General features: G+C 36.1%; 1 protein-coding gene, 1 long non-coding RNA gene, 2 other non-coding genes and 1 pseudogene across 4 annotated transcripts; 3 read left to right on the top strand and 2 right to left on the bottom strand.

Moving 5' to 3' along the window:
* Positions 1–1,266: 1,266 nt before the first annotated feature.
* LOC104879219 (uncharacterized) lies at positions 1,267–3,925 on the bottom strand. The gene is made up of 2 exons (XM_010651289.2): positions 3,194–3,925; positions 1,267–1,506 (listed from the first exon to the last, which is right to left on the bottom strand). Exons 1-2 carry the CDS (start codon positions 3,923–3,925, stop codon positions 1,267–1,269), a joined length of 972 nt encoding a protein of 323 aa, XP_010649591.2.
* A 1,758-nt stretch (positions 3,926–5,683) lies between these two features.
* LOC132253867 (small nucleolar RNA R66) lies at positions 5,684–5,757 on the top strand. Its single transcript, XR_009465781.1, has one exon. It is a non-coding gene; the product is annotated as a small nucleolar RNA R66 (small nucleolar RNA).
* An 82-nt stretch (positions 5,758–5,839) lies between these two features.
* LOC132253876 (small nucleolar RNA snoR118) lies at positions 5,840–5,909 on the top strand. The gene has a single exon (XR_009465790.1). It is a non-coding gene; the product is annotated as a small nucleolar RNA snoR118 (small nucleolar RNA).
* An 8,077-nt stretch (positions 5,910–13,986) lies between these two features.
* Positions 13,987–24,475, bottom strand: LOC100241464 (uncharacterized; annotated as a pseudogene).
* Positions 15,626–18,768, top strand: LOC132253760 (uncharacterized). Its single transcript, XR_009465620.1, has 2 exons — positions 15,626–16,008; positions 18,499–18,768. It is a non-coding gene; the product is annotated as an uncharacterized LOC132253760 (long non-coding RNA).
* Positions 24,476–26,013: the final 1,538 nt, after the last annotated feature.

The raw sequence follows: 26,013 nt of genomic DNA on the forward strand, positions 1-26,013 counted from the left end.
CGGCTATAATGGTTTGGGGGATTCTGAAGCGACAAATGATGTTTTTCCAAAGGAATTTGGTGACGACATCTTTGTCTTTGATGCTAGCATATGCTTCAGCTTCCACCCATTTACTAAAGTAATCCGTGGCAACAAGTAGGAATTTCTTCTGGGCGGGAGCGGTTGGGAGGGGTCCTACTATGTCCATGCCCCACTGTGCGAAGGGTCAGGGGCCTGAGATTGGTTTCAATGTTTCCGATGGCATATGTGGAATGGGAGCATGCTTTTGACATTTATCACATTTTTTGACATAGGCTGCCGCATCCTTCTTCATGGTGGGCCAATAATATCCTTGCGAATGGGCCCTATACGCTAGAGACCGTCCTCCAGAATGATTGCCACATACCTCCTCGTGCATTTCAGCTAACACATACAGGGCCTCTGAATGACTTAGGCACCGAAGGTAGGGACCTATGAAAGAGCGCTTGTACAAGTGCCCCCCAATCAGAGTGAAACGGGCGGCTTGCACTCGGATCTTGTGTGCTTGCTTGGGATCTTCGGGCAAAGTGCCTGTCCGGAGGTATTGTATAATGTCGTTTGTCCATTCTTGGCCGTCTGGTTAGCTTGCCTCAATGGCGTTGCAAGTGGAGGTTTCCGCGACGGAAGAGTTGGCTTGCATATGTATAGACAAAAATATGGTTTCTTTGATGGGGAGGGAGGCAGCTATGCCTGCCAAGGCGTCTGCGCGTCCATTTTCAGTTCGTCTGATTTTTTCGATCGTCCACTCGGTGAATCGTTGTAAGGTATCTCTCACCTTAGCTAGGTATCGCGCCATGCGCTCATCTTTAGCTTCATATTCCTTCTGGACGTGTTTGACCACAAGTTGAGAATCGCTATAGACACGGAGTTTGGAGACGGATAGAGCCAGGGCGAGGGCCAATCCGGATAGGATGGCTTCATATTCTGCTTCATTGTTGGAGGCAGGGAATCTTAGCCGGATGGCTTGCTCCAAAGGTTCCCTTGTTGGGGATTGTAGCAGAAGTCCAACTCCGGACCCTGATGATCGTGAGGCTCCATCAACTCGTAAAGTCCACCACTCTTTTTCACTCTGTTCCTGGCGTTGGCTAGGCCTTCGGGAGTATTCCAACACGAAGTCAGCCATTACTTGGCCTTTCATGGACAATCTAGGTTGGAACTCGATTCCAAATTCGCTCAATTCGATAACCCATTGAAGCATTCTTCCGGTTAAGTCTGGCTTGTGCAGAATGTTACGGAGGGGTTGATCAGTTAGCACGACCACCGGGTGGGCTTGGAAATAGGGGCGGAGCTTCTGGGCGGCGCTCCGACTGTTAGCTCCATTTTTGAATATCTGGTTTCTACGTCCGCCAATGTTCTGCTGACGTAGTAGATAGGCTTCTGTTCCTTAGGTGAGGGGCAGCAGAACAGAACAACGCTGATTGCCCACTCCGATACAGCCAGATACATATACAATTTTTCTTTAGGAATGGGGCTGCTCAGAATGGGCGGCTGCGTAAGGCAGTGTTTAATTTTTTCAAAAGCATTCTGACAGTTGTCCGCCTATCCGTTTGCTCCAGCTTTTCGTATTGCCAAGAAGAAGGGTCGAAATTCATCAGTGAAGCGGGCTATAAAACGCCCTAGCGCGATGAGCTTGCCTGTGAGGCGTTGTAATTCTTTCTTGCTCCTGGGAGGAGGTGTTTCCATGATTGCCTTGATTTGATCCGGGCTAACTTCTATCCCTCTTTGGCTGACCATAAATCCCAGAAATTTGCCAGCACTTACGCCAAAGACGCATTTAGAAGGATTTAGCTTCATGTCATACTTCTTCAAGAGGTGAAAAACTTCTTGCAAGTGGAGGACATGCTCCTCTCGGGTTTTGCTCTTAACCACGATATCATCAATATATACTTCTACCGTGTGGCCTATCAGAGGTTTGAAGATCTTCGTCATCAGTCTCTGATAAGTGGCGCCGGCGTTTTTTGAGTCCGAACGACATGACTCTGTAGCAATAGAGGTCGTGTGGTGTTATGAATGCTGTTTTTTCCTCGTTAGCCGAGGACATGGGGATTTGGTGATATCCGGAGAAGGCATCCAAGAAAGAGAGCATCCCTTGCCTAGCAGTGGAATCTACAATTTGATCTATTCGTGGTAAAGGAAAACTGTCTTTTGGGCATGCATTATTGAGGTTGGTGTAGTCGACGCACACTCGCTATTTGCCCTCTTTTTTGGGCACCACCACCACATTTGCCAACCAGTCCGGGTAATCTACTTCTCTGATGAATCCGGCTTCTAGTAATTTGTCAACCTCATTCCGGATAATTGTTTGTCTGTTCGGGTGGAAACGTCTAACCTTCTGCCGGATGGGTCTGACTGTTGGCAAGACGTTCAGCTTATGAGAAGTAATGGAGGGATGAATTCCCTTCATATCGGAATGTGCCCATGCGAAGATGTCATGGTTTTGTCTGAGGGAGTTTTGCATGCTCCGGGTTTCTTCTGGTGTTAGGAGGGAACTGATATTCGTAAGGTGAGTACCTTCTTCAGAAATTTGGATTGTTTGCAAGGGATCTGCTGCCCGGGGATCTTTGTCCACCGGACCCAATAATTGCTATCGGTCATGTGCATTGCTGGACTCAGGGAGGGATGCATCCTCCTGGCTGGTCCCTGTTTCTCATGCTATCTGGTAGCATTGGCAAGCGGCTAACTGGCTACCATATAGATCAATTTGCCCATCCTTGGTAAGGAAACTTACCATTTGATGATATGTAGAGGGGATGACTTTCATGTAGTGTAGCCATGTGCGCCTCAAGATGACATTGAAAGGTGATAAATCTTGTACCACCGAAAATTGCACGTTGAGAGTGACTGGGCCAGCTTGGACCGGCAGTACAATGTCTCTCAAGGAAGTAGTTGATGACCCATTGAATCCGGACAGGATTCGCCCAGGGTTTTTAAGGCCCGTGAGACTGTGCCCCATGTGGCTAACGACCGATGCTTGCACAAGATCGGCCGAGCTGCCTGGGTTAACCAGAATGTGTCTCACGTCGAAGTCTCCTATCTCTAGAGATAGGATGAGGGCGTCGTGGTGTGGCTGCAGTGTCCGGGTAGGGTCTACTGGTGGGAAAATGATTGTCCCATCTATGGGGCGAGGGCCCCCTCCAGTTAGTCCAGGCCGAATGGAGTTGATACGTTCGCATACTGATGCAGCCCGCAACAACTTTTGTCTCTTTCGTTTAGAGTCATACTCCTCGTCAGATGGGCCTCCGTTAATATAGTTTATAACGGCTTTGGGGGTGGCTGGGGCTCTAGGGGCTCCAGAATTATGATTTTGGAAAGCGTATCTACCTCTGGTATCTGAGCGGAGGTATTGTTTTAAATGTCCCGCCTTAATGAGCCTTTCGACCAGATCCTGGAGGCACCTGCATGTCTCTGTTGTGTGGCCATGTTCCTTGTGGAAGACACATCTCTTGCTATGATCTCTTTTGGATGGGTTAGTTCCGAGGGGTCTAGGCCATCTGAAGTCGGACAAACCTTGGATCATAGGAAGAAGTTTTTCATATGATATGGAAAGAGGCGTGAGGGGTGGCCTTTCCGGGAGACTTGGTCCCTCCTGTCTTCGATTGGACGGCCTTGGCCGGTCCGGAAGTTTGGCATTTCTTTCCGTGCCACTTCTAGATGCTTGTCCAGCAACTAGTACTTGCTGGGTGGCTGCTCGTACGTCATCTTCGAGCATTGAGTATTTGTTTGCACGTCTGAACAAGTCGTCCATCGTTGTAGGAGGTTTTTTAGCTAGCGATTCGAAAAATGGGGTGCCTGGACAGATGCTTCTCTTGAAGATCTGTAGGACAACATCCATGCTGCAAGCCTCTACTTGAAGTACGGCTTGACCAAACCGCTTCACGAACTCCCTTAAGGATTCGTTATCCTGCATTTTTATGTTTTGCAGAGTGCTGATGTTTTGCTTGTGTCAAGCGAAGCACAAGTATTGTCCTACGAAAGCTTCGGACAAGTCCCTGAAATTGCCAACAGAATTGGGAGGTAGGCTATGAAACCATGAAAGGGCCTGCCCTTGCAGGCTGGCAGGGAATACTTTGCACAGCAGCGCGTCGTTGCCAATATCGAGCGTCATGAGCTGTCGATAATGCATGATATGATCAAAGGGGTCGCTAGACCCATCGTATGTGGAGAATTTTGGTACGAGGAATCCCCTTGGGGGCTCGTAATGAATGATATGAGAGCAGAAAGGCGTGGAGAGCATGTCGTCCAACCTTGCTCTCCCAGGCTCTTGTGGGCCTAGTCTCGCGCGCATTGAATTTGACAACTGGGATTTTCTATCGCATTGTCTTTTTGCTGAAAAATGAGTGGAGTCCGAGCTTTCCTCATGGGGAGCTCGAGGCATGGGCGTGTGTGGCTCATGTGGCCTTATGTTGCATGTCCCTAGGATGGCTCCTGCTGTCCCAGGATATATCGACTCTGGTTCTGGCCTTGAGTTTGCTACCTGGCCTCTTGAACGCTGGCGACGGGGAGGCCCCGATGTTGAAGCCTGGATGCGTAGTACCGCATTTTCTTCTCTTAATTTCTCTGTCTCCTGGAGGAGAGCTTTCAATTGTCGCTCGCTTGCCAACTGTCTTCTTTCGATGGCTCGGCGCCATTTAGAATTATCTTCCTCTTCCCTACCAGATGAATGACTTTGGGAAGGTGTGGCCATCTTTGCTGGTGACTGAATCAGTGATATTTTCCCACAGACGGCGCCAATGTTGAGGCCTCGCGTCCCTGGTGATCCACGTAGTTGCCAAATGGGTGGACGCACGATCTCAACCAATATAGATTCTTGATTCAATCGTACTACCTGCAAAAGGCGTCCGGACAGGGTGTCTGGACGCACCCTCCGATGGTTTTGTTAGCCATGGTTAGAGAGATAGAGATAAATCAATTGACCTTTTTTCTAGGTGCAGCAAGCTTACCTTCCTCTTTGTGTGAAGGTTCATATATATAGTATCAGAAGCTTTGTTTCTCTCTTTAATGGTAGGGAGATATTTTGTGTTGTCATGATGACACTAGGTGGTGGCAGGGCCATCATCACCCTACGGGCGGCTGATAGAGATCGTGGTAGTTGCTGCGACTGTCAGAAATCGTGGGAAGTGATCGTAGAAAGTGACTTGCCGTCAATTCATTCTTGTCCTTTCACCCTGCAGGTGGCGGAACGTGGGTCATGATAGGTTGTTGTGATAACGTGTAAGACTTGCTTACTTCAGTCAATGATCCGGACAAACATACCCGGATAGTGTATGTTGGTCATCCGGATGCGCTGTGGCAGTCGTCCGGATGTTATGTTTGTGAGTGTCGTGTGCCTCTCCTTGAGGGAGTCCGGATAGGAGAAGCGCGCTACGTGTACTCTTGGGGAAATCCGGATGAGGCTGATCCGGATGAGAATGTGTGCCACATGTCATTAGGAGATGTATGCCACGTGTGGGGAGGGGTCCCTACATCTATGATAAGAGCAAGAGGCAAATATTTAATGCAAGAGAGTTGAGTCGTTTCGCCCTCATTCTTGTCAAGGCGAAACTAATAAAATCTTGCTAAATCTCTCTTCTACTCTTCATTTTTATTTTGTTTTCATTGGTTTTTCTTTTTCCCAATAAATATTTTACCAAAAATTTTCTGTTGTTATTAGTGTAATTCTGTGGGTTCCTATGATGGCATGTAATCTTTGAGACCTGATCATCTAATCTGATGACAATTACAAGCGTTTTTGCTAAGGACCCCTTTGATAAAATGAAATGATCTCTTTCTTTTTGGGTGTTTAGGGTTTGATTTTAGGGTTTATGAGAGGGTTTGGAAATGTAGATATGATGAAATATGCACTGGGCTCTAAACAGTGATGGAAATGCAGCCTAGAAATCTATATCTGATCTCTTGAATTTCACTTTTAATTCTTTTCCCCCCTTTTGTTTTTGTCTGATTTTTTTTAGGAATGATGACGTGATGAATGGAAAATCATGAATTTTTGCGAAAGTAATCACAAAATAAAAATAAATGTGGGTTGTAAATTTGTAATCATAATATTCACTTAGATTATGTTTGCTTCGGGGGAAAATATGTCTAATTGTTTTTTCTTTTCAATTTTATTCTGAAAAATAGGAAAGAGAAAATATTTTTAAGATGTTTAATATTTTTGTCAAATAGAAAAAATAAGTGAAATAAGTGGGAATAAATATATAAAAATAGTTTATGGATTTTAAATTTATTTTATTTACTATTTTTTATTTTTTTTCTTTGTACTTTTTCTTCAAAATTTTTCACGTTAAAAAAATAATTAAGAAAAATGGATATGGTTTTGTTTGGGTGTATAGTAAAGAAAATAAAATATATACATTTTAAAATCATTTAATCTATATAAAAACTTATATTTGATCATTGGAAAGTATTAAAAATATGAATTAAAAAAGTATTCTTCTTATCTGATTATATTATAATAAATATAAAAAAAATCAAATGTAATCTTTAAATTTATAAATCTAATATTTTTTTTATGTTTATATTTGAAAAATAATTTATTTTATCAAAATGTGTTGACCCCCATTTTGGAGACATTTTCTCTTTGAATTTTCTGTAGATTATTTGGCCAGGTGTCACCATCTTAGGTGGCCACGTGTCAGCTCAGGGATGGATGCTAGGGAATCAGCTGAGCATTTGAGGAACCAATAGAAATTTGACATGTGGAGGAAGGTTCTAGAAGAGGAATATATGGGGAGCGTATTCCGTTATGCAGGGGGGTGTCGTTTGGTAGCTGCAGGAGCTTTCTGAGGAGGCCGTTAGAGATATTTGCAGGTAGGAGGGAGCTGGACAGGGGGAGGAAGAAGCAAAAAAAAAAAAACAGAGGAGGTTTTTGGAAAAAAGAGGCTAAGGAAAACAGAGGAGGTTTCTGGAGAGAACAAGGGGAGCATTGTAAGTAGTAGCAGAGAGCTTTGGGAGAGAGGAGATCCCTGGAGCTTAGGGGAAAGCTGCTAGAGAGAGTTATCCAGAGAAGGAAAAGCTTAAACAGAGGAAAAAAAGGGAACATTCTCAGGTACGTTTGCTAGACCTCATTTTGATTGCCATTAATGTTTCTTTTGGGTTGCTGTGACTGTGTTGTGACATATCCGCTCCCTGTTCTTCATGTGAGGTTTGATTTAAAATGAGAATTCTTCTTTTGTTATCCTTTGTGTGTTTGAGTGAGATCCTTTAATCTCATTCCCATATGGTTTAAATCTCGTTTTCATCTGGTTTCTTTTCCCACCTATGCATAAGCCCTATGGCTTCAATATAAGACGGGCTCGGGTCATTGTTTTCTGGGGATTCATTTTATACTCTGTTTTGGTCCTTGCTTCATGGTTGTTTACCCTCTATTCTCGGTGGTCACTCGTACGCCCAGGGAGAAGAGTCTTGGTTAGTACTGCTAGTGGTTTTTGTATGGGCACATTTTGTGAATCTGAGAAGATGTCGTGGCCTTGCTCATAGAATCGCTTGAATATTTTGCTCAGAATGGGTGATTTCCATATTCAGGGAAGCTACTCCATAGCCCATCTCTCTCTCTTACTTGTGTGAGGTCCAGAGGGAGTGAGTTTGTTTGAAACCTGTTTGGTATCAGCAGCAGCCATAGCTTTGCTTGTTGAGAAGACCAGTTCTGGCCGGGAGTGCAAGGTCAAGGAAATGTATCAGGTGGGCTTCGGCCGTCTGGATATCCAAGCAAGCGAAGGCTGATATCTCATTGGGTCTAAGAGTAAATTCTGTGAAGCCTTTAAAAACAATTGTTGTAACTGATTTGGCCACTGCGCTTATGCAAGCTGGAGTTCCAGTTATGTGGTTAGCGGTAAGAGAACCTGATTTCGATACCCCTACTGTTGTTGCTGAGGATGGGCATAAATGCAATTTGTGAAGGTTATGCAAGCAATGGAGCCAAGCAGTCTGTACTTCAAGCTGTGCTTGCAGATCGTCCACCGGGTGATGAGAGGTCCTTGAGTCCGCAATCAGTGAAAAGTCAAAAGATACATTTCCCAGAAGGAATTCAGGCTTGAAGGCACAAGCAACCAGGATCAGGATGATTATCTACTGCTTACCCTTTCTATGGGATCTAGCTATCAGCAAGAAGAAAAGAAAATATAGTGAGAAACCAGAAGCAAAGCCACGATCAGTGTTACCTGGGCCTGTGTCATCCACGAGTATGGGTCGCAGTATTAAAAGCCCAGGTTCAGGTTCAATGCAGAAGGATTGAATATCCACTTAACACGCTACACATCAACAAGCATGAGATGCAGTAATGTAGTCTCGTTTGCAATTGCGGGTCCCCATGTATAATTGTTATTTGCATGGACACTTTTTCTCACCACTCTTTTAACCACTGTACCCATGAACAAATCCAATGCCATTCATGCCCCTATCCCACTACCCATTCCATTAATCTCGTACCCATACCTTCCTACACCGTCTGTACCCATTCTCTTTATCCTCATCCCGCACATGTCACACCTATACCCTCCGCTCATAAATCGTCAACAGTGCCTTTGAGCCTTCGTCTATGACGGCTACATGTGACCCACGCCATGGCAAGTACATAGCAAGCTGTATGATATACCGAGGTGATGTGGCGCCCAAGGGCGTGAATGCAGCTGTGGCCATCGTCAAGATAAAACGCATTATCCAGCTTGTTGATTGGTGCCCTACTGGATTCAAGTGTGGTATCAACTACCAGCCACCAATTGTTGTTCCTAGAAGGTATCATTGTAGAAAACGTGCCATTATGCTGACATCAACATCAGTGGAATCAATGGAGAAGTGATGCCAGGCCAGTGGGAATACCAAGTTGATCCAATCCCTCAGTTTTCTTGGCGTCTCACATGAACAGAGATCATGCAGAAGATACTAAGTTGATTGTGCAACACGTGACATCTATTCTGGGTTTCAGGCATGAATCCTGAACCGGGTATTGCTGCAAAACAGAATGCACTTTCCAATGATAATGTCGCGGGCGCGCTATCTGGTGAAGCATTCAAAGGCTATGAGGGTAAATCGGTTTAAGTGTGCTGTTCTTTATGGGTGTCGTGATGGCCACCAGAACGTCGACTCATTTGAACATGAACTGGTTGATGGACTGGCTGATCTCGTTCGCTATGATTAGGTTCAGATGCATGGCATGGACCCATATATTGAGGATGAGAAGTGGGAAATGGGTTGAATATTGTGGTCTTTGAAAGGATAGCTGGAAGTGGTTTTGTTGGGCACTCGATATCTGTTTGCCCACCACTTCAGAATACCTCCAGTGGAAGATGGAACTGATAGGTTCATGGAAATTATTGATGAGATCAAGCATGTCATCAAGAGTTGCCGTATAGAAGATGGTTTCGAAATGAGGAGGGGATGTATCAGGTTTACCATCAATGGCCACTCCAACTTCAACCTAGTCCTCATCGCAAGCGTTGGCGGAGCTTGTGATGTTCATGCTGTGGTCATCAAATGGTCAAGGGCTGGCTGGCAATCTATGTCCAGGAACTGGGGTCAAAACAACATGAGCAACGACCGAGGGCTAAGTGGACAGCATCCTTCACTAAGATACTTACAGACAAGATAGTTGACTAGGATTGAAATGAGACAATGAGCAACTGAAGAACCGGTATGATGTCTTGAGGATGCAATAGGTCACTTTCAAGGCGCTTCTTGATCAAAGTGACTTTAACTGGGATGAAAACACATGCATTATCACGGCTAAGGCTCACACATGGGGCAACTACATCAAGGAACATCCTGACGCCGAGAGTATGAGAAGCACTTGCTGCCCAATTTACAAGCAACTATGCATGACCACCTTTTGGGCCACGTGTCCTTTATTTATTTTTTTATTTATCTATTTATTTCTTTATCTTCAATTTTAAAATAATTTCCAAATTTCCCGTTTTCAAATAGTTTCCAATTTCTAGATTTTCAAATAATTTCATTTTATTCTTATTTATTTATTTATTTTTCAAATTTTCATCTTTAGAATTTTTAGGATCACTCAAAAATCTCATTTCAAATAAAATTCACTACCATTCTTCCTTCTGGCCAATAATTTTCATAACTCCTATGAATTTCAAAATGTTTTAAACAAGCAAGAAATCAATCCTCGTAATTCTCAAATGATGAGATTTATGAGATTAATTCATGCAAAATAAACGGGCTTTGGTGGGGGCCCCACATATGTGACTGATTGATTGATTGACTGATTGATTTGATTTGATTATGATATATGATTGATTTATCCTGCTCTATGACATGCTCGAAATTATTTCTTAATTGTGCACTAACCCTCCTCTTGATAGCGCATATTGGTTCGCCACCCAAGTATGTATTTTCTCGCATCATGGTCGCTCCTTATGCTTGTTTCTAATTCTCATACGTGCATGATCGATTTGAGTATTCATTGACTTTCTCATTGGTTGCCATGTCAGCTTCATTTTATTAGTAGAGACCCGACTTTAGGGACTTAGAGGGGTGCTACGGTCTTTACCGTACCTTCCCAATAAGTAACCTGACCCCCGAACCCGATCCGGTTTTTCACAGACCGTCTTTTCCAAAATAAGGAGTCACACTTAGGGTTTTTCTTTCTTATTTTGTTTACCCTTTAAAAATAAAACAAAAATAAGTGGCGACTCCAAGTCATTTTCAAATAATCAATAAAAATCAATTTTTCAAATGAAAATTGAGCTCGCCATTCGAGTGGGAAACGCAATGAGTTGAAATGCGGGGTCCACAAAATGATGTTAAAAGAAAAACAAAAGAATGAGTTAAAATTTTAAAATAGGGTTTTAATAACCTTTTAATCAAATAACTTTTTAAATTAATTAAAATTTTATGTATTTTTAAATTATTTAATTTTTATATGCAAGAATTAAACAAGTGAGACTAATAAGAAGAATAACTTGTTTGCGAGATGAATTTGGGAAAACAATAAAAGTTAAATTTATTTCTTATATTAAAAAATTTATGAATTACCAAAAAAAAAAAAAAATGGTACCCCATTCAATATGATTAGAAGTATAAAAAAATTTGAGATGGATTACTTCAACAAAATAAATCAATTATATTCTTTTTCATATAAAAGTATCCTTTATCAATTTTTAATCTAATTTTATAATTATCAAAAAGATTTATTTTCATACATATAAAAATAATCATAAAATAAAATCCCTTAAAAAACAATTCAAATTTTATGTATTTATCTGTGAATGATACATGATAAATGATTGTACATATTATTATCAAAAAGTAGTGCGGGAATGATTATTGATAAACTCCTTTAATTTAATAAAAAATTATATAAAATATTAATTATTTTTAAATAATGGTTTAAAATTTATATTTTATAAAATTAAATTCTTATTTTATGTTTTTTTTTAATCTTTACATAAAAACAAATCTTTTACTTACAATTAAATACTTTAAAAGGAATTATAAAGATTTCTTGGACCAGAAAAAAAAATTATATATTTATAATTTTCATTAAATAGGGATAGTTTTTTAAATCTTGTCCAGCAAATATTTGATATAAAATGCCACTTTAAAAAAATACAATAATTTATACAATGGCATTTGAAGGGAGATTAGTCTTCATTATATTTGATGTTTAGTTCAATCCAGTCAATCCGTCCATATTATCTTTTAATCCCTCAACTCCTTCAATCTCGTCACTTCCAGGACAGGAGAACCAACTTTTCTCAAAGAGAAAGGAAGAAACCAAAAAAGAAGAAACTTTTCATCCTTTCGTATCCTCGTACTCAAATTCGCTACCAAATGGGCATTATCATACTAACCTACACCATTACCCATCCAACCTTTTTACACAATTTTTTCTTATAAATCAAAATTTTTTCTCCTCAAAATTTAATTTCATACATATAAAAATAGTCACAAAATTAATTCCTTCTAAAAATAATTCAAATTTCATGTATTTATGAAAAAAGATGGTACATATTATTATAAAAAAATAGTGCGAAAATGATTATAGATAAACTCCTTAATTTAATAAAAAAATATAAAATATTAATTAATTTTAAATAACTGTTTAAAATTTATATTTTATAAAATTAAATTCTTTTTAATCTTTATATAAAAACAACCCTTTTACTTACAATTAAATACTTTAAAAGGAATTATAAAGATTTCTTGGACCAGATAAAAAAAATTATTTATTTATAGTTTTCATTAAATAGGGATTGTTTTTTTAAAATCTTGTCCAGCAAATATTTCATATAAAATACCACTTTAAAAAAATACAATAATTTATACAATGGCATTTGAAGGGAGATCAGTCTTCATCCTCCCTCTTAAGATCGTAGACCACCTTGATTGTTTCGACCACTTCTGATCAAAGATCAACCTGATATACGACCATCCTGATTTATGAGCACTTCTGATCAAAGATCAGCATGATCATAGAACACCCTGATTTACAATCAACCTGATTGTAGAGCACCCTTCTCGTTCTGACCAGTATTTGATGTTCAATCCAGTCAATCCAGTCAATCCGTCATTATCTTTTAATCCCTCAACTCCTTCAATCTCCTCACTTCCAGGACAGGAGAGCCAACTTTTCTCAAAGAGAAAGGAAGAAACCAAAAATGAAGAAACTTTTCATCCTTTTGTATCCTCGTCCTCAAATTCGCTACCAAATGGGCATTATCATACTAACCTACACCATTACCCATCCAATGATTTTACACAATTTTTTCTTATAAATCAAAATTTTTTCTCCTCAAAATTATATATTTTCTGGGGATACACATTTCTCCTCCATACTGCTAAGCGATGTGATTCTGACTTAACGCACAGGAGATGAAAGGAAAATGACCAGGAAATATACAAAGAATCCAGCAAGAAGAATTCACGTGCTACAGTGCCCTCCCATATGCTGGGGCCGAGGAGCCCGCTTACCACTTGGGCTAACTTGCCCTTTGATATATAATATGTAATAAATTTATATATACTTAAATTCATTATATAAAGAAAATATTAAAAGAATATTTTAAAGAACAAATTAATTATAATTATTTTATAATTAAATGCAAAATATTTTAATTAATTACCAAAAATATAAAAATTATATAATTTTCTTCATAATGTTTTTAATATCATTAATAATTAATTAAATATTAAAAAATTATATATATATATATATATATATATATATATATATATATATATATATATATATCATAATTTATTTTATATTATTTAATACAATTGAATTAAATGGATCATATTTTAATACTAATATATATTTTAAAATTAGACATATTATAATTAAATATCATAATATTAGGTGTAATTTAATAATAAATGTACACTTATAAAATTCATATTTTTATCGATGTATACGATATTATTATCAAATATGATAAATCATGTTATACATATATCAAAATTTTCAATAAAATAACTTTAAAATGTCTATTATACTTTTAATTATATTATTATGAGGTTTTCCTTACATTCTCATGAGTTTTGCCGATATATCCAATATATCCGTAAAATCGAAGTACCGATATATCCGTAATTATCGATATTTTCATCCTTGATTCCACCATAGAAGAGCGTTTGAGAAGACTCCACCGAGAATCTGTATTCGATGTCACAACATTTCATTTTCTCCTTCTCACTCACCAAACATAATCTACATACCTGTTATATCATAGACAGATGATTATTACAAGGATCATAAAACCCTAATCAGAAATTTCAATTTCATAATCACCAAGAAGCTTTCCATGTGCAGGGCAACTTACTGTTGGGTGTAGATAGTGCTTTGTAAAATTTCTGAGCTGTTCAGGTGTGCATCTTGTAACCAATGATCGTATAACAGGGATGATAGATCTACAAGTTCTTCCTCAAGGTTCTGTTATTCAATTATGAAAATGTTGATGTGTTAATGTCGGAAATATGTTTGTCTAGATCAAGATGGTCATTGGGAATAAGAATAACTTACATCCATTCTAGTCTTTCAACTAATTCGTGAGGTAAAGGTTCATGCAAGTTAGTTTTCTTCTTGTAGAACTTTTCCAACCATAGCTCAGTGCTCGACTTATTTTTCTTGCCCTTGATGGTTCACCAAGTGAGGTTTTCAGATATTCAGCAGCAAAAGTTTGTACATACTACAAAGAGAATAGAATCTTGTAAGCATGTAAATAAATGATAAAATGGCCAAATTGAAGACAAACTAATTTATATTTATGAAATAAATAAATAAATAAATAAATAATCAAGTTACCTCTGATGTATCCCGAATTCTGTGTAGTGCAGAATCTACACGAGCGTATATTGCGTTCCTCTGCCAACAATACAAAGAATTTCTTTCAGATATTCTTCGTCAACTAGAATTAACTTATTGTAAAGCATTATCAGATGTTCAGACCAGAGAGTGACAGGCACTCAGAAAACCATATTTTTCTCAATGGCTTAATGTAAATAAATCCCTTCTTTAGCTTTTAAGTTGTGACTTTTGCTACCTTAATGAAGCTAACCTTGATTATCATTTTTAATATTTTTATGCAGAATTAAGCAAAGAACGTCATTGGAATTACCAAGGCAACATCCTGGAGCATTTGACTCATCTGGGAAGTATTGGAGAATGGTCCAAATGGATGACAACCAACAGACCAGAGCCAATTCACGATCGGTCTTTCATGTACATGAGAAGCCTTTTCGTATGGTGCACTCAACCCACCCACGGCAGAAGCAAGACCTGCCAATATATGGCGTTGTGCTTGTGATGGAATAGCATGCCTTCTCTCTCTTTCTGAAACATAACTGTCCAACAAATGCAAGATATTTTAGGAGAAAAATGAGATCATGAAACCCTGGCTTTTCCAATAATTTCAATCTGACACTATCTTATAAGGCCTAATAAACTATTAAGCCACATGCACACATTAGCATAATGAAGCTGAGACCATCGTGTGAGGCCTAATAAAATGAATGCATTGCGAGAGAAATGAAAGCTTCAGTTGCTTGTAAAACAGGCTGACATGAATTCCTAAAGAGTCACATTAGAACTCAATATGTTAGTCCTATTCATTATACTGGCAGAGAGCAGTCCTTTTACTTCTAGATAAATACAATCCTGGATAATAGCCCAGAATGTCTCTAACAAAGAGATATGCATCAAAGATGGCTATAAGCTCAGCATGAATTATGATCAAGAGGTAGAGCAGCTAAGCAACAAAAAAATCATGATAAGCATAATTAAATAAAGGATGTTGAGATGGACAAATGATAAATCAAGAAAGGCTAGAATTAGAAATTATTGCATTCACCAAGAAACTATGTGTAATATCTTCAGATAAGGATTTATTACGATTTATTAAAAAAAAAATTCAGATTCATTAAGTGCTAATTTTGATAAACTTCCTGTTTTCTAATTTTAAAAATAAAAAAGAATAGTAAGTTTAATATAAAATATAGTAACTCTTATATAAAAAGTATCGACTTACCTTCTGTCCATAAATACTACTTCCAAACTTTCTTAAATATGAAGTAACAAATTTTTATTTATTTATTTGACACGTAAAGTAACAAAATGTTTTTTAATATCTAAATTTTTTTAAATAGTCTTAAAACACTACTACAAAAATAATATATGATGTCACTATTTATGGTGTCGCATTTAAAATAATGACACCATTGAACTTAAAATTTATAAAGGTGACACATCATATAAAAAATCTTCAATTAGGATAGTTAGATGATGCTAATTTCAAATTTACGGTGTCATTTTTTGGAAGTGACACCATATGAAATAAAAAGTTTTAAATTTTATAACTCAATGGGGCCCTTTTTAAAAATAGTGAGTAGGAACAATTTATGAAAAGTCCATTGTTTCCATATATACATTAACTAATATAAAAGATCTTGTTGCTTAACCCTAACCATCGTTTTCTTCTCCTTCTTCTCACACCCATGGTCGGCACACCCATAATTGATATTCTTTGCTTCGTAAAATCTCGGGTAAGTCAAAATCTCTTATCTATCATCTTCATTTTTTTTTATTAATGCAAAAAACTTTGTTAGTATAATTGTTTTATATCTCTTGATTTAGTATATCTATGATGTGGGTTTTGTAAATGGTGTTTTTTATCGAGTTCTAAGGAAGTAAAAACTAGGTTTAACATTCTAACATATTTTTTGTTTCATTGCTAATAAGCCCCAAAACAAATGAAAACAAGAAAAATGAATTATTTTTAAAAATTTTGTCTAATTGAGAATGAGAGATACACTAGTTTGTAGTAATTTTTCTCATAAAATAGTATTTTATTGAAGACTTGACTATATTTGATACTTTTTTCCACCGTGCTAGGAGCTTTTTGGTGAAGTCTAACAATAGAGATTGACATCTACTACAAGATGATACTCAATTAATCCAAAAGCACTTAAGTTATTTAGGGTTTTCTTCGGTTAACCTAAGAAAACATTCCCACTTTCTTTGTATTGAGTCACCTAAATAGAATAGAATATTGGGTATCAGAGTCGTAAAGGGTATTATAAATATGACTTCTTTTTTTTTAGAGTCACCTACATGGAATGAATTATTGGTAGGTGAACAAAATATTGGGGTGATTGTAATAGTTGAATTAGTAAATGGAAGATAAGTGTATGTTGCTTTGTTTATTCTATAAAAACAATAATTTTAGTAGTTGAAATTTACATGCTTTGTTGTTTTATAAAAACAATAATTTTAGTATTTGAAATTTTAAAATGTGAATGAAATGCCTGAAAATATGTTTTGAAAAATAGGATAGTAATAAATGGAAAATAACTCATTTCCTAAAAATATTTTGATAAATTAAAATAATATGTGGTTAAAATATATTTTTGTGAAAGTATTTAAAAATGAATCAAAATATAAATAATTGTTATTTTGTTTGAAAATAATTTAGGAATATAAAATAATATTGGGGATAATTTTTGAGTTTAAATTGGGTTATAAATGGTTAATTTTTTTAGGACTATCCTTTTTGAAAATAATCCAATGATAATTTTTTTAAATAAGAATGTTGAAAATAATTTTAAAAATAAAATTTTGTTGGCAATGATTTTTCTAAAAGTATTTTAGGCATACATGGAAATTTCTTGTATGAAAATAAGAGAATTTATATATATATATATATAATAGACATAAAAATAGACTTCTTTGATATTTAATAAACAAGTGAATTTTTCTCTAAAAAAAGAATAAAATAAGAATTTCTCTATATAATAAAATAATTTATATATGAGATAGTTTTCAATAAGAAAGTTTTGAAAATAAATTTGGGATAAAATATTTTTTAGTAAGTTTTGTTTAGATAATTCAAGAATAAAGTGGTTTATTAACTTTTCTTAAAAAATAACATTCTTCTTTCTTTTTTGAATTGATCAATTTTTTTAGAAATAAAATTGTTAGATTCTATTTTTTGTAAATGTTTAAGATATTCTAAAAAATTCTTTAAAAATGAAATGACCTTTCTACCACATTCCTTATAATAAATAATTGTTTTTTTTATACATATTGTAAAGTAAAAAAAAAAGTCTTTGTTTAGTTAACCTAAGAAGACATTCCTACTTTTCTTTGTGTTGAGAGTCACCTAAATGGAATAAAATATTCAATATCATAGGAGAGTAAAAAGTATTGTAGAAATGATTTTGTTGAGAGAGTTATCTAAATGGAATGAGATATTGGTAGGTGAATAAAATATTATGGTGATTGTAATAGTTGACTTAGTGAGTGGAGGAGAAGTGTATGCTTCTTTGTTTATTCTATAAAAACAATAATTTTAGTAGTTGAAAACGTGTATGAAATGACTGAAAATATTTTTTGAAAAATAAGAAAATAATAAATGGATAATAGCTCATTTCCTAAAAATCTTTTGATAAATTAAAATAACTTGTAGTTAAAATATATTCTTATGAAAGTATTTAAAAATGAACCAATATATTAATAATTTTTATTTTGTTTAAAAATAATTTAATAGTAAAAAAATAATACTGAGTTCAAATATGACTACTTTGTTATGAGATTCATTAAAGAAATAATTGTTGATTTTACAGTTATTGCATCAAAGGTTTTACTCGTTTAATGAATTGTACATAATTTCATACTTTCAATTATTATGATATTAATGTTATTCTCATTTGATTTCAGTTTGATGACAAATAAAACATATTCTCAAGTAGAATTTGATGAAATTAGAGAAAAATAGATTACTTTTGTGTTATAACTAATCATGAATCATATTGATGTATCGTGATCATTCATGGTAAGTCCCTTAGTTGTTATATGATTGAATTTTCCATTGATATTGTATAACATTACTTATTCTTTACGAACTATTTTTATACCAAAATGAGAAAAAGGAAAAAGAAAAAGAAAACATTAGTACTTAGATTTGTTTATTGTTTATAACATCACATTTTTATTTTCAATAAGAACTCTAAAACTCATTAATCTATGAAATGCAGGTATACACTCTTGGGAGGACAATATGAAGAATAAAAAGAAAGGAGAAAGAGGCAACAAGATTTAGGTTTTTAGATATGACTCTTATGTCATACATTATAGGACATAAATGTTACTTTATTTGGAATTGAGAATTTTGGGTTTTTGGATGCAACTCTTGTGTCATTTTATGGTTAGTCGGTTTTATGCATATGAAATGCAAGTATACATGAATGTTGGGAAGCTTAACATTTCTAAATCATGTTTTAATGTGTATTCACTTTTCTTTTTTAGTTTTGGTGGGTTTGATGTGTTTGATGTACTATCATTTTGTGAACATTTGATATACAAATATTATTGGATGATGTAATATGTTACAAATTAATTCATAAGCATTATGAAAATATAAGTTAAATGTAATATGATTATTATATTTATGGACAATTTACACAGGTTAGTCTTATTTATTAATAAGCATTACAAAAATCTACAAACTAATCAACAAAAAACAATCATATCTTCCATAATCATTTACAATGATGTGACACCATAAATTAAAGGTGATACATTTAACGTGACACCATAACTCAAAGATGATGCATTTAATATGACACCTTATATATCTCATACAACTCTATATCAAATTAAGCATCACTAAAAATATATGGTGTCTCTTCTGAATGTGTCACCATTTATCTGCTTTGGTGTCGCTTCCAAATACGTCACCAATTGATACCCTCTATGGTGTCAGTGGATAAGGTGACGCTATGTTGTAGTGACACCCTATGTTTATAGTGACTTATTATAAATGTCACCATATATCTTTTTCCTTGTAGTGAAAAGTCATAATATTTTTAAGTGTCAAAGAGTTCTTTTATTTTATATAGGAGTTACTATTATTTTCAATTTTTAAAATAGAAAACAAGAAGCATATCCAAACGACACCTAAGGCTTTGTTTGAATACATTTTCTGATTTTTATTTTTTAAAAAGTAGAAATAATAATACAAAAAGTATAGAGTTACTTTGTATCCTTAAAAATTACTTCAAAAATTTTAAAATATGTAGTATTAAAATTTTTTTAATACCTAATTTTAAAATTTGAATTTTAATCAATTTTAAAAAATCATTACATTTTTAATATAAATCTATAAGCTTATATTTTATATAGAAGTTGCTATTATTTTCTATTTTCAAAAAATTGGAAACAAGAAATGTATACAAACGGACATTAAGTTTTTCATTTTTCATTTCTTTTAAAAAATCTGTTTTCTTTTTTGGGAGGAGCAATGGGGTCTAAGGGCACATATAATATGGTTTCAATGTGAACAAATTACTGCAACCACAATGTAAACAAGAAATAATTTCTGAGAAGCTGGAAACATATCTGCATGTGTAAAAGGGCAAATCTGTATGACTCACCTTAGAGGTATTTTTTCATTTTGATGCTGAAGCACAATGACAACATCATTACTTATCCATACAAGACTTTCATCTTCCATCATAAGGTGTGGATCGACATCAGCCAATGATAGAACAAAGCTGCAAAAGAGACCTTGTGGCATTTGAATATTCATTTTAATGAATAAAACCATACACTTCACAGCTGACGCAACATAATAGAGCAGTGCAGATAAACACCTTATGATGATCATCAGGACAAAATTGTGAACGATTTTCTACAGTAAGTATTTGCATTGTTTGATTGACTTGGAAATACTGAGAAGGAAAAAACAGGGACATACAAATAGAAATCCCAGATGGAATCACATGGGCGTCGCTTGGGGCTTTCATTTCAAATGAAAATTAATGTTCATCATCTTGATAATTTCAAAAGTGCCCCCCCCCCCCCCCCCCCCCCCACATCAGTAACTCATAGGAATTCCGTGAGAGCAGCATTTTCAAAAATCAAATGGAGAAGGAAATCAGTGAAGATTAGTTTTGTTGCCTGACAAAGCTAGAACAGTACTACTTTTTGTACTGAACACCATAATTTCTATATCACATGAACTTCCAAACACTGAGCATGACATTAGTTGGATTCTTCAATAAAAAACAAATACAAGTAATTGATGTGATCACTGGAAGTATTGGATTGAAGATCATATTCACACAGACACATAACAATTTAAGGAACCTTTGATTAAAATACATGATGACTACAAAGGACTGACAAAGGGTCCCAAACCAACAAAGAAAAATCAATCACACATTTGATCAATCCAACACATGTCCTTTGGAAGTGCTTAAATTTGACAAAAATCATGGTTTAACATTTAAAGGTACCAATATTTCATGCTATGGATCATAGTTTGACAATTGCATGACAAAAATCAAAAACATAAATTTTCACCTGGATCTTCTCAAATCAGAGCATAATAAATATTTCATGTGATACTTGACACTAAGTTGGATATTTCATGACAGAATCAACATGAAAAAATTATGGATGGTAAAAATAATTTTCCATCTAGATCTTCCAAAACCGAACATAATTAATGTCTCATGTGATATTGGAGAGCAAATAAGGGAACTCAATATTACCCATTTAATATATATTGAAGAAATGCTAAGTATAATTCAGATCCCATTAAATGCCTTAGAGAGCACAAAACTAGCACAAAATGGGATCTATGTTTTTTCATGGCATACCATGTTTTCAAGAGAATAACCTGGCACTGTTACATAATTAAAGCCTCTCTGATGATTAATTTCAAAACCCAATTTTTTCTGTATGAGCTTTTTTCACTATACCTTCCAAGACGCAGCCAAACTTGAGATGCCCCTCCTCCATTATATCGATAACGATAAATGTATTCCCCCTCCTGTCTTTTCATCTCTTCCTCAGTTAGCTGGGTAATTTTTCCATACATTAAACTGTCGAGATCAATCTCCTTGTTCCTAGGATCCATTCTCACCTGCAATGAAGTAGAACCACCCAAATTTGAATATTAAAAAAAGGAAGGAAGGAAGTTTATTAGACAGTGTAGATGATCAAATCACATGGTTTCAAGAAACATTTTCTGTGAAGAAACTGCAGTAATCCCATCCTAGATGAAATATTTGAGAAGTATTCTAATTAGCAATGTTCATAGAAGATAACCACAGTAGTGAATTGCAAAGAACGGCAGAATATACCTTATCGAAATTGACAATAAAAATTGCACTTGGCACAGGTCTATCCATCTCTGCTGCATTGTATCCACTATTATCCATGTCAAATATGTAGGAATATAGTTTCTGAAATACAGGCTCCACAGCTGTTGCATCCACCTCAAACAACGGCACCTCCCTTCCATAATCAGACTAAAAGTTGTAACTGGATTTTAGAACTTCATTTGAAGCCAAATGATATCTGTAACTTTTGCAGCAATAATCAAGACAGCAGTAATAATTGAAAGAAACAATGACAGTAACCTCTCTAGCAGTTCCAGCAGGAACCATGGCCTCTTTCAGTGCCTTCTCCAGTGCTATCAGCTCTGGTTGCCCAGCCTGTAGTGTAGACAAATACATAATGTAATGGTTAAAAGGAGTAGCACTTGCACCGACTCAAAAGATAAAGTTGCACTCCATTCTTTGGCATCATTGCCATGAGACCAATCAGAAATATTAACCCAATATCATGCAAAATTTGAAGGGGGGGGGGGGGGGGGGGGGAGGAAATCTACACTAAGTTTTAATGGAATCAAGCAGCTTTAGGATCACAAAATAATTTGGTGAGAAGATAACTGGAACATGTTGAAAGTTGCATATTGATGTGATCAGGTCTAGGTTTCACATTTCATAAAATAAATCTCTTCTATCTTTACTAGGTTCTGTTTCTATGAATTAAATTTGAATAAAGCTAGAAATGCACACTACGAACATTCAAATAGCAGCAGTAAAAACATAAGCTTGCCATGATCTTAGGACTCACTCTAGAAGCCAAGCATATTAAAGAATGTTATGCAGTGACCATATACTCCCAAGAAATCACCAAGATTGTAAGTAAAACTTGGAAGGGGGTTAGCTGCATGAGTATGGATGGCTATTTTGTTCATGTTTGTCCATTCAGGTAAGACTCCAACATGCCAAAGTTACATACAGACCATGAGTAAATGCATGATACCTAGATAACCCAAGTCAGAAAAAGGTAATTTTTTTTGTTCTTTTTAATATAATATCAAAACATTTCATTTAGAAAATGTAATAACAGAGGACGATTTCTTGTAAGTCATCGAGAACCATAGAAGAGTCAGATCACACAAATTGAAATATGGCTGGAAACCAAACTCACACCAAATTCATTATTTCTAGCAAAAACATAGAAAAATCCTCAATACCTTTCATATGCTTGATCTGATTACGATTCTGCACTTAAAAATTACATAGATGCTGTCCCTTCCAAAAATTGGATTTCCATTCCTTGTTTCAATTGTTTTTCATATAACTCACCTAGCAACACATGCCTATGCTTCATTAGGATCTATTTAAGTTTTTTGCCCTTGAGGCCTAGCTCAAGTGGTAAAGGGATGGGGAGAGTTTGTGGGAGGTTTCAGGTTCAAGTCCTAATGGGGATAAAATTTACCTATAAAAAAAAAGGATCTATTTAATTTTTTTTTTCACTGCCAATATTAAAGTTAACAACAAAATTTTGACTCCATTTGATCCATGTTGATAAGAGATTTCCACTGCTTTTTTTTTCCCTCTCATTTTACTTTCCTTTTAAAATGGAAGTAGTCATGCCTGCAAAAGATGACATTGTAGAGCTCCAGCAAGATATGATATTAAACTGTAAGGGCACCAAGTAAATATTAAACAAGGATGACTAGGACTAAGCTGTTGAATATGATTATAGACAAATTATAAGGCATGTAACACACTAGAATCATTATTCTTTTGATAAGTAAGCAAAGAGAATAAATTTATAATTAAAAACCATACACCCATGTACACAGGTCGTATACAAAGGACATCAAAAGGCATAGCCTGGATGAGGGAAAACGCAAAAAACTACTTCCCCCCCCCCCCGCCCCCCCCCCCCGCGCCCAACATCTAGATGCCACCCAATCCACAAAATTGATTAAAGGGATTATGATAATAGACTAGAACCGATTAAAGGCATCATATTCCTCCCAATTTTTTTGATAATACATTAGAATCATTATGATCACATAGAAAACCCAAAGCAACAGGTTGAAACATCCTACTGCACCAATCATGTTAGGTGATATTAGTGAGAATAACAGTTTACTGAAACATACAGGAAACACATTGTAGACGATGTGATGCTCGATATCAAGGGGCTCGCTTGTCTCCAAGCATGAGGGTCTGTGAGATGGGAAGCTGATTCTGAGGAACTCTTCCAATTTGTGTGCATCAACCGTATACCTATAGCCTCCATCATTGTTGAAACCAATAAGGACTATGTTTACTTCGAGTGGGACCTGGAATGGAACCTGTATGACACTCATATACTTGATTAGACATTCAAACAAGACACCCTCGATAAAATAATAGCAATATCAACAATGGTTTATTACCTAGTTATAAAATTCCAACAATGAATGTAACAATATTTTGAAGAAAAGGGAAAAAAGAAGCCGAGACTTCTATTGAACGTAGAAGAAACATTCCATGATTTTGTTGATAGATGGAGGCATCATGGGTATTGGCTATCAAGGTACGTTTGACTTGAAGACTCATTCAAAAAAAGTTAAGGAAATGACCGAACTTCAGAAAACTAAGATGGTTCTAGTTAGCCCATGGTGTAATATCACTTTCTAGATGCACAAATTGAATATTCCTTGATTCAGCCAATGTCTCTATTCATCTTAATTTCAATTTTGAGACAATAAAGAGTCAACATTCCATAGAGGTGAAAACTATGCAGCTCATCAACCACAAAATTAACAAGTAGTTCCCCATGGGCTCAGGCACAAAATGACCCAAAGCCTATGAATGTAGTAAAGAAGGTCCCGTTTCGGCATGTAGCGAGGAACCAAAATGAGCATACCTTCATCATTTACTTACTGAGATAACAAACTTGAACAAAATGAAAAGCATAAAACAAAGGACCATTCAAGCCCTGGAAAAGTTAAAACTTCATTCTTCAATTTACTGGAAGTAGTTTGGGGGAAGATGCAGGGGGGGAAAGGGGCCGCAGAATTTTACACTTTCATGGGAGTGCAAAAATTTCTAAGTAAAATCTGTCACAGCACACTTCCCTTCACCTTCTATGCTCTTATCCAAAGCAAGGGCAGCCTACAAAAAACTACCAAAACAAGGTTCATAATGTTTGGTGCCAAATTTTCTGTAATGGTCAATGGGGTGCCTGCAGGCTTCTTCTCGAACTCCAAGGGGTTGCGGCAAGGAGATCCTCTTTCTCCTTATCTCTTCGTCTTGGGTATGGAAGTGTTAAGTACTCTAATAAGAAGGGCTGTTGATGGGGGCTTCTTGTCTGGCTGCAGACTTCAGGGGAGAGGGGGAGTGGAGATGAGTGTCTCCCACCTTCTTTTTGCTGGTGATACAATCATTTTCTGCGAAGCTAGGAAAGAGCAACTAACCGCTTTAAGCTGGATTTTGGCTTGGTTTGAAGCGTCTTCCGATCTAAGAATTAACTTAGCTAAGAGCGTTTTAATCCCGGTTGGTGAGGTTGAAGAGAATGAGGAATTGGCAGTGGAGCTAAGGTGTAGAGTGGGGTCTCTGCCCACTGTTTACTTGAGGCTGCCCCTTGGAGCCCATCACAAAGCTATTTCTATATGGGATGGGGTGGAAGAGAAAATAAGGAGAAGATTAGCCCAGTGGAAAAGGGAATATATATCTAAGGGCGAGCATATCACTCTCATTAAGAGCACACTGGCCAGCATGCCTATTTACCTTATGTCCCTCTTTCGAATGCCCAAGATTGTTGCAAAAAGGCTTGAAAAATTACAAAGAGACTTTCTTTGGGGAGGGGGAAGCTTTGAGAGGAAAGTCCACTTAATTAATTGGGAGGTGGTGTGCACTCAAAAGGAGAAGGGTGGTCTAGGCATTCGGAAGATTGATCCCTTGAACAAAGCCTTGCTGGGTAAATGGATCTGGATATTTGCCTATGAAAAGGACAATCTTTGGAAGAGGGTGATCGGGGTGAAATATGGTCAAGAAGGATTTGGGTGGAGGACTAAGAAAGCTCGCGAGACGTTTGGAGTGGGGGTGTGGAAGGAGATTATGGCGGAGGCAAATTGGTGTTGGGATAGCATAAAGTTTAAGGTGGGGAAGGGGACTAGAGTTAAATTATGGACTGATCAGTGATGTAGTAATGTGGCGCTGTTGTAGAATTGTAGAAATGTGCCAAGTTGTAGAATTTTGGAGGAAATGGGCCACTATAAAGGAAGGAAGAAGATTAAAAAAGATTAAACCTTTTATTTAATAATAGTAAAAAAAAAATTTTAAATACTTTTTAGTATAAAAGAAATTAAAATAGTGAATATATTTATTTTAAACAGTATTTTAATCATTAAATTATTTACTTATAAAATGTAAAAGATAAAAATAAATGTAAAAGATAATTTTTATTTA

Source organism: Vitis vinifera, chromosome 5 (assembly GCF_030704535.1).
Source record: "Vitis vinifera cultivar Pinot Noir 40024 chromosome 5, ASM3070453v1".
Lineage (NCBI taxonomy): Eukaryota > Viridiplantae > Streptophyta > Magnoliopsida > Vitales > Vitaceae > Vitis > Vitis vinifera.

What these genes read in the sequence shown, in the direction of transcription:
- LOC104879219 (XM_010651289.2), bottom strand. Translation starts at nt 3,925, where the DNA reads ATGCAGGATAACGAATCCTTAAGGGAGTTCGTGAAGCGGTTTGGTCAA. An exon ending in AGTTGTTGCGGGCTGCATCA is followed by an intron (nt 1,507 to 3,193) that starts GTATGCGAACGT and finishes TGCCTTACGCAG; the next exon opens with CCGCCCATTCTGAGCAGCCC.